The sequence below is a fragment of the Bactrocera oleae genome, chromosome 6, assembly GCF_042242935.1.
Source record: "Bactrocera oleae isolate idBacOlea1 chromosome 6, idBacOlea1, whole genome shotgun sequence".
Classification (NCBI taxonomy): Eukaryota; Metazoa; Arthropoda; class Insecta; order Diptera; family Tephritidae; genus Bactrocera; species Bactrocera oleae.
In genome coordinates, this window is record NC_091540.1 from 12,269,296 (window position 1) to 12,282,513 (window position 13,218).

The 13,218-nt window shown below is 27.7% G+C and overlaps 1 protein-coding gene across 2 annotated transcripts in view; it reads left to right on the forward strand.

Annotated features, from left to right (window-relative positions):
* Positions 1-13,008, forward strand: part of LOC106622584 (uncharacterized) — a 28,913-nt gene extending 15,905 nt beyond the window's left edge. For both annotated transcript variants that reach the window (XM_014241806.3, XM_036360866.2), the window contains exon 4: positions 21-13,008. In XM_014241806.3, the coding sequence (XP_014097281.1) occupies positions 21-99 (79 nt within the window). In that variant the 3' untranslated portion in view covers positions 100-13,008. The remainder of the gene's footprint in view (positions 1-20) is intronic.
* Positions 13,009-13,218: the final 210 nt, after the last annotated feature.

Genomic DNA, 13,218 nt, shown 5'->3' on the forward strand with positions numbered 1-13,218 from the left:
CACTTTTGCTTTCATTGCAGAAATCTAACACGCAGCAATACCATTTTGATAAGCCCCGATTTCACATTGACCAAGAACAAGCTCTACTCCTGCGATTAGTGCGCGTAAGCGGGCTTGTTGCAGCTTGTTCCAGTTGCGGTTGCTTGCGCGAGGAGAATTCTTATTTTTTAATATGTATGCATACATTACCTATCCAGAGATCTCATTTATGCTCCATCGCGCAAACACACGACAAATTTACAACAAAAAGGTGGTGAAAATACACAACAAAATGGCAGGACTTGGAACGAAGGGCATCAGAAATTGGTCAATTGCGTATTATTAGCAAATTTATGTGCTATACATACATACATACACACATACATATATGTTTTTGTTTTTGTTTTTTTTTGTAATAATTAAATGGGCGTGGCTTTAACTACAACTAAAAAGAAGAAAACATCAAACAATTACTACAACAAAAGCAGGAACAACGCATAACGAGAATACTTTACTTTCTCAACAATCCCTCCGAATTTCATTATTTTAACTGAACACCACAAAACAAAGTAAGAAGAAGTCGAAAGAGGCAATAACAAAAAGCAAAATGGTAAAACGTTTACATAACGGAAAGAATGAGGAGTTAGCAGTGATTGAGAAAGTGAGCAAGCAAAGCGCGTAGTTTGCTAAAGTTTTCACAACAAATCCCAAAAGATGTAATAAACTTGGAACACACACGATTTTCTTTATGCTACAACAAGAAATACATAGAGCAACAATTACGCAGTAAAAACAACAATAACAACGGTTACAAACAAAACTACAATAAAATGCAATAAATGCAAATGAAAATGTACCGAAAAGAATTACAATAATAGCAGCAACAACATTTCAAAGCAGCGTTAAACAGTAGAAATATCAGCAGCAGCAACAACACACTGCATATGCAGTTAACAGAAGCTTAATTTGGACTGAAAACTTAAAAAGCAAAGCAAATCGAAGCAGTGGCAGCCGGTGCGGCTAACGCAGCAAAAGCATTACTTGGAGTTGCAATGCAGACAAATTACATATATTCGTGTTCGTAGCATTATTGCAGGCCTACATACACACATACATCCATAAAAACAAAAAACAAACAAACAAAAAAGCATGTGCATAAACGGTGCACAGCCGCTGACAAAGTAAGCCGAGAAGCAGTCAAATTAGTGGCTACTATTTTTGGAAGACTGCATTCGTTTAGGGGAAGCAAGATAATATTTGTAATTTATAAAAAAAAAAAAAATATTAAAACAAAAACACAAACAAAAAAAAATTATAACAAAAACAAAAGCAAGAAGTATAACAAAGCAACGGACGCCTATGGCCGCGTCCAACACTGTATTTATGGTAGTATTACGTGAACAACAACAACAAACATACAAACAAAAGGCCTGCAGTAGAGCAGGCTAGAAAACAAACTGTTTAACTTATTTCCTTTTTCTATGCAATGAAAACATTTAATGGCGATTTTTTCAAAAAACAAAACAAAAACAAAAAACTTACAAAAATTTTGAAAAAAAAAAATCAAAAAGCAAATAAGAAACTCTTAAAACTTTAAGAAAATGCGAAGCAAAAACGCAAAAACAAAGTCGATGTGATATTAATTAATGATAACTAATTCGTAGTAAGAGAGAAACAAATTAATATTAAATTAAATTAAATTAAATTAAAGAAAAAACATAAAAAACATTGGTATAAACACAAATTACAAATTTTTGTTATTATTAAAAATTTTTTTTTTATTTGGCCACAAGCAAACATTTCAGTAGTAGTTTAAAAGTTTATAAAACAACAACAATAAAAATAATGTGAGCGCTGGAAGTGTTGCAGCTGAGTTGTGCAGCAGTTAGACAGCAAGCATAAACAAGTGTAGTAGCAGCAGCAGCAGCAGCAGAAAAGTGCAGTAGTCGCCAAAGTTCATAATGCTGCCGACGCATGCAAGAGCAACACTTGTAGTGAGTTTGTATACTAACATAAAGTAGTGGTTTAGTGCAGCGGTTGGTTGTTGAGTTGCTGTGTCTTAAAATTCTGTTTTTTATTTGCGTTTACTTTTATTATTATTAACAGGTTTTTGTAAAGAAAAGTTTGTCAAAAATATTTTTAAAAAATTTAATGTTTTTGAAAAATTAAAAGTTTAATATTTTTATAAAATTAAAAAATTTAATATTTTTATAAAATTAAAAAATTTAATATTATTATAAAACTAAAAATTTAATATTTTTATAAAATTAAACACGTAATATTTTTATAAAAATAGTTTAATTATTTAATGTCGGTAACATTTTTGGCACATATTTTTTTATGTTTTATTAAATTCCACCAAAAAAAATTTCAAACAAAATTGCAAATTATGGTTTATAAACAAAATTGAAAATATTGTTAATTTTTTTTTATTTTCTTAATTTTGATAATTAATATTTTTTGTTTAAAATTTTGATAAGCAAAAAATTTGTTTAAAGTTTTGATAAGTAAAATTTTATGTTTAAAATTTTAATTAGCATAACTTTTCATTTAAAATTTTGATATGTAAAAATTTTTGTTTAAAAGTTTTTATTTAAAATTTTTATTGGCAAAATTTTTAGCTTAAATTTTTGTTAAGTAAAACTTTTTATTTAAAATTTTGATAAGTAAAATTTTTTGTTTAAATTTTTTTATTTAAAATTTTCATAAGTTAAATTTTTTTGTTTAAAAATTTGATATAAAAAAACCTTAATAATTTTTTTCCATAAATAATTTGATATTTTAAGACCTGAATTTCAAACCAACCGCATTTTTTAAATTTTTTTACTGAAAAATGTGCAAAATTGTTGTTGCTCTAAATTAGTAACGCTGCGCTGGCAATACTCAGCAGCTGTTGCTTGCTTATTTAATTAATGACATAGTTGCTGCATCACTTGTAAGAATATAATTTGATTTCTAATTTTTTAGAGTTTTATTACAATTTACTAAATAAAATTGAATAAACTGCGTGAGTAACGGCAAAATTTTGAAAAATATAAATTTTTATACTATTTCGGCATATTTTATGGCAAGACTGAAGTGTATTGTATTATAGGTTACAGACAAAATTTAATGCTTTGTTGAAGATTGTGTAACTAACAGCAAAAGTAAACTTGCATAAAAAATATTTAGGCTATTTAGCTAACGAAACATTAAGAGTTTACGCATTTGACTTTAAAATCACTTTAGGTCAGTAACAAATTATTTTCCAGTCATTCACTACACAAATTATAAACAGGTATCGGCGTTTAAATACATTTATACCGTTACTTTGCATTTATCTAACTAAAACAACTAATTTCATGTTAATTATCAAAACTTATTTCACATACTTGAGTTTATACACACATGCAACAACAATACACCAATTTATGTATGAAAAAATTATAAACAAAAACAATAAATACAATCAATATAAATGCGTGTATGTAGTAGTATAGCGCAAGTAGTGTAGTGTAGCGTAGCTGTTAGCCTAGTTAAGAATATATATGTATATGTAAGCAAACGGAGAAGTTGAGTAGGGGAAGGCAGCAAAAATGCAGCAAAAATGCAGAAAACTGCAAAACCACAGCTCAAATAGCCAGCAAACTATTACAAAAACAATTTAATAATCAAAATTTGCAAAAACCAAAGCAACAGCAGAAATCACACCGGCTTAACTGAAAATTTTCACTACACAACAATAACAAAAATAATCAACTCTGAACCACTTACTAGCAAAACTATAGAGATTTCCAATAGGCTTCGCAGAAATAGCAGCAGTATAATCACACAAACACATACACATACATGCATACATGTAAGCAAATGAGAAGAGAATCAAACTTTTTATAAGCCGCAAAAAAAAAAAAACTACTGAAAACAAAAACAAAAATTTAAATCTAAAATCTAAAATTATATTTGTAAGCACGGTGTTGGTGTGCACACATCAGCACAAAAACAAAAACAAAAAAAAAACTAAAGCAAAAGCAAACAAATCGTCAAAATGAAGTGAAAACAAATGTAGCAGGACAGGACAAAACAAATTACAAGTAAGGTAGTATGTGTGCAGGTCCGAAAACAAAAATCAGCAAGGAAAGCAAAACGAAGGCATAGGTTGTTAAACACGGTACAGGAGCAGTCTATATTTATTGAGCAGAGAGAGTAAATGTAAAAAATATACATATATAAATAATATGTCTAACAAAAAACAAAAAACAAAAAAAGGGAAGGTAATACAAGAGCGGGAAAGGCGTGTAAGAAATGAAAGCAAAAGATAAAGTCATCTGTGTTATATAGTAATATATTAATAATTAATGGATATACTAATAAGCGCAATACACAAACAAACATACATACAAACAAATACATACATAAATACACAAACACACACATCTATGTATGATATAACATTAGTTAGTGTTAAGTGCAGTAAAATTAGTTTGTAACAAAACTTAACTTTAAGTAAATTAGCTTAGCAATAATAATTACAACAACACACATAAACAAACATACACACATTTAATACACAAAATTACACACTGACGGCATTACCAGCGAGTTGAAAGAATTAGGTTTTTCTTTGGCGTTAGTTTAAGCGCAGCGGAGCAATGACCGCAGTAACCGTTGATGAAAGTATATAATAAATATTTCAAGGCATTGCAATTTATTATTTTTAATTTTCGCAAGCAACTTCCATGCTAATTTATTGATTTCTTTACGTAATTTAAATAAGTTTAGTTAAAAAATTGTTTTTTCTTACATCAAAACCAAGTAAATTTTTTTATAATTACTAAATTTTTTTTTAAAAAATAAATTTAAAAAAATTGTAAAAATTAAAAAAATTAAAATTTAAATATCCATCAAAAAAATGTAATTTTTCAAATTTGAAAAATTGATTTATTTTATATTTTAATAACATTAAAGTAAATTAATTTTTTAATAAAAAAGTTTTAATACAAAAATTAAATTTTTCAAATTAATTTATATTGCATTTTAATAACATGAAATAAACTTAAATCAAAGCCAAGTAAATAATTTTTAAATTAAAAAGCATTAAAGTTTTCAACCTTTCTTTTTTACTAAAAAAGTTTTAACAAAAACATTAAACTTTGCAAATTAAATTAACTTGAATTACTTTATGCGCTTTTGTGCAGGCGTAGCAACCGTTTTTAAATTATTTCAAAATTTCCATTAAACTTACTATTTTTTTTTACCGTTAGCAGTATTGATCTCATAAAATATTTCTTTAAAAATTATTATTATTATATATATTAAAAGCTTTCTTTAGTAAATAAAAACTGAGAGAATTGCGCTTTCACGAAACTTTTTGTGCGTCATCTTGAAGCTTGTGTAGTGAAAGCTTTCATCTACTTGGTTTAACTTTTAGCTTGCATATGCGTTATGCGCTACCCCCTTCGACCCACCAAAATTACAAAAAAAAAAACAAAAAAAAAAATTGTGTACCTCAAAGCTTTTAAAATTCATACTTTTTATACTAACACATTGTTATGCAAAAGATCTCCAATTTGAGTTACAACTAAGTATTGCAGTTATTTCAAATATAGTTTGTAGATTTCTAATTATAAAGTTATTTTGATTTTAGGTGTTTGCAACTATTTTCCATTTTTTAAGAAAGCACGCATTTGGGTCAGTCAAAAATATTTCACATAACAGCAACAAAAACAAGCATAAAATCATTAATAAACTTTCGTACATATTTCGTATATAGATCATACAAACAACACAAACAATAACAATTCATCAGCACGCATACAAACATAACTAAGTAATAACTAAAAGAAAAATTATGTGAACTAAGTAAGGATATGCGAAAAATAGAACCATGAATGTGATCTATTTATTAATTAAAAAAAAAGAAAAATTAATAAATAAATAAAATAATAATAGACGTAAATAAATTAGGCCTAGTAACAAAAAAATACACACACAAAAGCTATTGCATAATAATTTGCAAATTTCATTTGAAGCTTTGCGAATTTTAAAGTGAAAGCTGCAAAGCATGCGAAAGCTTTGCTAACTAAAGCTTACATGCTGCAATTGGACGAAAGCACTGGCGAGCTGCGACGTTTTGGCATGCTTGGTAGCTTTCATGCGCTTTTTTAGGCGAAAGCTACGCGGCATAGTTGTATAAAATCTTTTTTTTTTAAATAAATTAAATTTAATAATTAAATGAAATTATAAATTTTTTGTTTTTGAAAATAAATATAATAAGAGTTGAATTTCGGCTAAAATATAATTAATTTGTGAAATTCTTGCGCTTTCGCTATGTAAATTTAAACTGTAAATTAAAATTTCACGAAACTGCACTTAATGCAGAATTCTTATATAGAGTTCTTAAATAATTAATTTATGTATATTAAATTACATTTTTAACCTGCAATTGTTTAAGCTTTATGTGTTGCAATAATTAATATATTACAAAAAGCAAACAGCTTATTGCAGATTTAAATTTAAAATAAATACGAAAATGCGCTTGCAGCGTGTTTTTGTTGCTTTGAATGTTTGCTTTAATTAAAATATCAAATAATTTGCCGTATTACATAATTTTTACTAAATAATTTATAAAAAAAATTAAGTATAAATTAAAAAGTATTTCATAAGCAACAACATTCTCCTTTTTTTTAAATAAAAAAGCAAATCGCAATTAAATTCTCATTTTACGCATTTTTAGCATATAAAATTTTTTTAACAAAGTTTATTAAAACAAAGTAGGCTTAAACAAAAAACAAAAACTATCACGTCCAGTGCTCCTCAAAGTATTTTGTAAAACAATAAGACAAAACAACAACAAATTCAGCATTAAACGAAGCAAAAGCGTTGAAATGTGAAAAAGTTAAGGAAAATATTAAGCAAGTGTGTTATAGCAGGAAGCAGAAAATAGCTGTAAAAAAAAAATTACAAAAAATATTTATCTAAAAAGTAAGCGTCAAGCAGAAACCTTAAATTTAAATTTAAATTTAAACAATTAATGGCTGAAAACTAAGCAGTAGTATTTTACAATATTCCGAACTTATCTATGTCTATATAAATAGTATGTGTGTTTTTAAAGTTTCGCATAAAACGAAAGTGTTTATTAAGCGCAATTTAAGATAATTAAACCGTTAGAAATGCAAACCAAAAATTTGTCAACAAAAATATGCCGAAAATAGCCAGCAAAATGCAGTAAAAATCTAATTTTAAATGTACACGCACGCTTTTACCGTTAAACCAAAAGCAAAAAATTACAATTACAACAAATAAAACAAACAATTAACTAACAGCAACAACTAGTAGCTAAAATATTTCTATATACATACATACATACGTATATACGCCGGCAACTACAAAAACAATAGCCTAATAGCATTAAACGCTTTAAACAGCAAGAATATTTATTATTATTAAATGCATAACTGAAAAAACAAAACAATTAAATTAAGTTATAGAAATATGCACCACAGCAAAAGCAAAGCAAAACTAAACGAAAATCAAAAATCAATTATGCTTAACAGTGTAGCAAATACAAGTATGTATGTAATACAATAATAAACAAGTAAACACTACCACAAACAGAAATAGCAACAGAAATAGAACAGACACAGAAATAGAAACAAATATAGTAACAGAAATAGAAACAGAAACAGAAATAAAGCAAAAACAGAAATAGAAGCAAAAACGGAAGTAGAAACAGAAACAGAAATAGAAACAAAAACAGAAATAAAACAAAACAGAAATTAAAACAGAAGCAGAAATTGAGACAGAAACAAAAACAGCAACAAAAAACAGAAACCGCAGACAGCAGCAACAATAATAAAATTGTAATTATACTTTACTTTCTAATAGCATATATACTAAAGGCCTATAGAAAACAACAAATTTTCAAATATTATATTTAGCGAAAGCAAATGGCTAACAAACATATATACATACTCGTATATATATATATATAAATGTAAATGTATAGCATTGAACTTATAATTAAAAAAAACAAAAAAAGAATTGTTAAAAAGATATTTAACGATTATCCCACCATGTGATTGAATAACAATTATTCAAATTAATTTATTAAAGCTTAGAATATGAAATTACAACAAATTAAATGCATACATACATATATAAATACATAAAGCTAAATAAGAAACATTATTCAAATACTTGTATAGTTTGTTAGTGAAGCAAATGATTAAACTTGAAAATACGAAAAACTCAAAACAAAAAACATTTAGCACTTTAGTAGGAAGCAAACCGTGTGTGTGTGTGTGTGTGGTGTTTTGTGCGCGTTGTAGCATATGCGCAGGCGCTGTGGCTAAGCTATAAGTGAAGACAGCCGACGTTGGAGGCAAAGCGCAAATAACTGTAAATGTGCTATGCGCTATTTAAATATATAATACTATAAATGCTTGAAAATTAAAAACAAAACCGAAGACAAGGCATTTGCTTATAAACTTAAATTTGTTTATAAATTTCAACTTGCATTGCAGTCAGCATAAATAAAATGTTCTGCTCTAACACATTTTCGCCAACACTTTGAGCACCACTGTGTTATAAATTTTGCCAGCCTTTCGCGCTAGTCTTCACAGTTAAGCTATACAGTGCGCTGGCGCTAGTATTATGCAAACCAACACACATACATGCCTAACGGCGCATCTGTACGTATGTGTTGAGCAATTGTTAAGAGCTAAGCGTACACAACGCAACTTCAACTCCACTCCAAACACTAACGTATGCATACACACATAAGTACTATTACACACACACACACACATACATAAACAACACAAACAAATACATATATTTTATCCATATATATATACATATTGATATATATATATATATATATATGAACAGAGCAAACAAGTAAAAATTATAAACAAATATTATCCAACACACACATATGCATATATGGCATAAACAAAAAACAAGCAACTACATATATGCATATACATATATATTTATATAATAATATATGTATAACACAAATGTTTCTCTCACTTAGCTTTTAACAAATTTTCACTTTACTACATGCATAGTAATAGTTATATATGGTATTGTATGTAATAGTTGTTTGTTTTATAAATATTTATAAATATGTATGTAATATTGTAATGTAGTAGGTATTTGAAGAAAATCAATCAATTGTATTTGTATGTGAGTGCGCGTGCGGGTGATTATGTAGGCATTTTTCCAATTCAATTAATTACTATTAACAATTTACTTAGTTATTGTATTACAACAAATATTATAATTATTATGTATTAATAAATTTTTCAAATTTTCATTGTCGTTGTGTGCGTGCGCCAAGCAAACAAACACCTAATACATATATACAAATGCATAAAGCCAGCAACGGCAAACAACAAAAATGGTCGCACACAACACAAAAATAGGCTTCAACAACTAATTTTCATTACAAAAAACAAAAACAAATTGTGCAAACAGCAAAAAAATCATATATAAACAAAAATTACAAAAACCAAATTACAACACAAAAAAAATTAATAAAACAAAAAAACATATTATGTTGCAAAAAAAATCACTTTGTGTTTTTTCTTTATGATTTTCGTTTTTCGATTTTCGCTATATATTCGACTTATGTGTTCCTCTCAGCGCTCATCTTTCGCCACATACTCGTACATATTTACATACATAGTTTTGTTGTTTTATTTCGCTACAACAACGGCTTTTTTTTAGCATACAAAAAACATTGCGTATTGTAAGAAATTGGAAATTTATGTTTGACATACAAAAAAATACGACAAAATGTTTGCTATGAAAATTGCTGCGACAGAAACAAAGTAGAACATTGCGCGACGTGATATAAGAAAATTCGCGTCAAATGTTTGAGGTTCTAGCGACGATTGATGCCTCAAGTGCACAGTAATAAACACATTTGCAAAAAATGTGAAGCGTGCGCCTAAAGGTATGCTAATATATTTTGTAACAAAGAAAGGTTACGCCAAAAAAGCTTTGAAAATCACATATTTTAGGCGCTTAAGCAATATTTCATAAATTTTCATTGACATACTCATATAAAAAAAACGGTAAAGTTAAACCCACTTATTACCAGCATCGAAATGAATTTAAAACGAAAACCACAATGAAAATTTCACAAAATTAAAAGCTTATTTCATATATATACATAAACGTGCTTTCACTATAAAAAATTGTTTGAAGAAGTTTCGCAGCTAATTAAGTTTAACAACACCGCCACTAAAGCTTTTCAAGCGAAAGCTTTTAAAATTTTGTATAACCACGGCCAAGTGAATGCTGCCAACTTTCACCGTTCAAACATAGCGTACAAGCATAGTCGCTAAGCTAGCCAACAGCCTCCGATAAGCTGCCATTATAGCGAGCAAGCTGTAAAAACTAAAAATCACGGCCATTAAGGTACTGTCAATAAAACTGATATGGGTCGCTATTCCACAAGTGTTCTGTAAAGTATTTTGCGCGACAAATATGCATCACAAATATCGTGCGTAACATTATTTTCTAGTATTATTGCATCACTGTTAATTTACTACTTTTCGAAAGCTTAGGTGCTTTCGAAAGCGCAACAACTATTTGTAGGAATTTGTGGTATAATAATAAACATCTCAACTATTTCTCATATTAATTATTCATAAAAATTTAAAATCAAAGCATTTAAAGCTTTTTTTCTAACAACTAAAAGCTTTTTCTTCAATGTGCTTATATAGTATAATACCGTATATCTGTTGTAAATAAACTTATTTTTGACATTTTAAAACTTGTATATATTATATATGTATGTTATATAATATTTATTTTAAAAATTATTTCCCAAAAAAGCTCTTAATACTAGTATTAAGGGAACACTTATAATACAAACACCTGCAAATAGACACATATGAATAGGCATATTATAAAACATTCTAGTTAGTTAGGTTTTTGTTAGCTATTGGAAGTTAATGCACATAATAGTTATAAATAATATATTATTAAAATTTAAAATACATATATAAGATAATAACCAACAAGTTCAACAAACATTTCTCGGTGTGTCTTTAGAATTTTAAATTTAATCTGTGTGTACATTGAAAATATTAGCAGATAATAATTAAAGCAAATGTTTAGTATATAAGTATAAGTGAAAGCAGAAATAAAGCAAATTAGTGAAGGGTATAGCTAAACAGACAAATAAGACAAATATTTAATGAAAATATAATTGCAAGTAAAATTTAGTAAACGAAAACAAAAAAGTTGTGCCATTATAAAACTGCAAAAAATAAAAAAAATATAATTAAAACAATCGGCTAGTGTTTCAAGCGCTCATTAAAATCTAACACGTTCTGTTGCAATTGAGCTTAAAGCTTTGATTTTTGATACTGCCTTTAAAGTTTAACGGAACAGATTCTATTTCATGTTAACTTTTATTATTTAAGTGAATGCTTTCATATCTCATTTATTCTCTCACAATTCCAATCGTAGTTTTCTATTCTATTCGACGGCGAAAATGAACTAAGCTTACAAAAAACTTTTAAGCTTTAGGTTTACATTTCTAACGGTATTAGATCACTTCAATATAGGTATTTATGAATTCACACAATTCCAAACGAAGTTTTCTATTCTATTCGAAAGCGAAACCTTTCAAAACTTGCAAAACACGTTTAAGCTTTCACTTGTTTACATTTCTATCAGTATTAGATCACTTCAATCTTAGGTCTTAATGAATTTTGTGCACTAGAAGTGCACGTGGCAGCTTTTTTAGTGAAAGCTCTGCACCAACAATGTGACCGTCGCGACTCAACGAAATTGCAAAAACACAATATTAATATTAACAATTCACAAAATATATTTTAAATGCAAAAATTATTACTCTGGTAATACTTACAAACAAAAAAGACTAAACGTGTTAAACGTAAAGCATGCAAAATATATATAACTAAATACTAAGTGTATGTATGAAAACTGTTTTATTAAATGTATTTATGTAAATAATTTCATGCGAAAGTGCAAGCTCTCGTGAATTTTTGCCTTTTCCAACAAAAAAAAAAACAAAAAACCAAACACAAACCAAAAACAAATACTCAGCAAAAATGCAAACTACAAATAATAATAATAATCAATTTAATAGAACATAAATAAGATATATATATACATACTTACATATATATGAGTAATTAAACTTTACTAATAAGAAGTGGTGTGTTAAGGAAGACAAAATAATGTTAAAGCAAGCAAGGCAACAAAGAAGTAAACACGAACAAATATTATATCTATACATGTGTATATTTAGGTAGTTCTCAATAACTGAATGAACATTTTTAACTTTTTAAGCAACAATAAATGGAAAGCAAAACAAATTAACAAATTTCTCACTCTCTCAGTGTCCGTAGCATGCAGTAGCTGTCATACATAAGTATAATAATAAATATTAACTGCAATATACATATGAACATATATATATATCTATACATATATACATATATTCATATTTACTATACATGCGTATAAAAGTAAAATTAAAAGAAAACTAAACACAAAATTTAAACAACACATTATGAAAAGCTAATCAACGAAAACACTTAAGGCAAATCAAGCGATGACAGTAAAAAATATAATATTACGTGTTTGTTTCATTTATTTTAATATACTTTGCAGTTTGCAGCGCGTCGAAATGCGAAAAGTGTGCGTCAAGCAGCTTACACAAGGAGCTTTCGCTGACATTTAAACCGGCAAGCGAATTGCGCCTGAAAGGCTGCTGCTGTTACATTTGAAGCTCTCATAAAACGAAGATTTCTTTATTGAAGTAGCTTTTGAAACTGCGCAAGACTTCGTGAGCTTTGCGTGTCTTTGTTAAATGTTTAAATTATGTAATTGTACAACAATTACAATTTGGAAAATAACTGTCATACTGAAATGCACAATCTCGTCCATATCAAAAACTAAAAATTATAAATAACTGAATAATTGTAAAAAATTATATATTTACTGAAATAGCATAGTAAATGTTATACGCATTATAGTGGCGCAAAATTGAAAACCACAAAATATATAAATAAATAAAAACGAAAAATGTCAACACCGGTGCAGTAAAACATAAATGAAAACAGTAATGAGACACAAGTGCAGAAAAAGAAGTAACACATTTCGCAACAAAGCGTGTTTATACAAAGCAAAAGTAAAACGTCAATTGGCTGACACTTGTAGAAAGAGTTTATTAAAATCTGCTGTAAGAAGAATACTAAATAATTTAAAGGG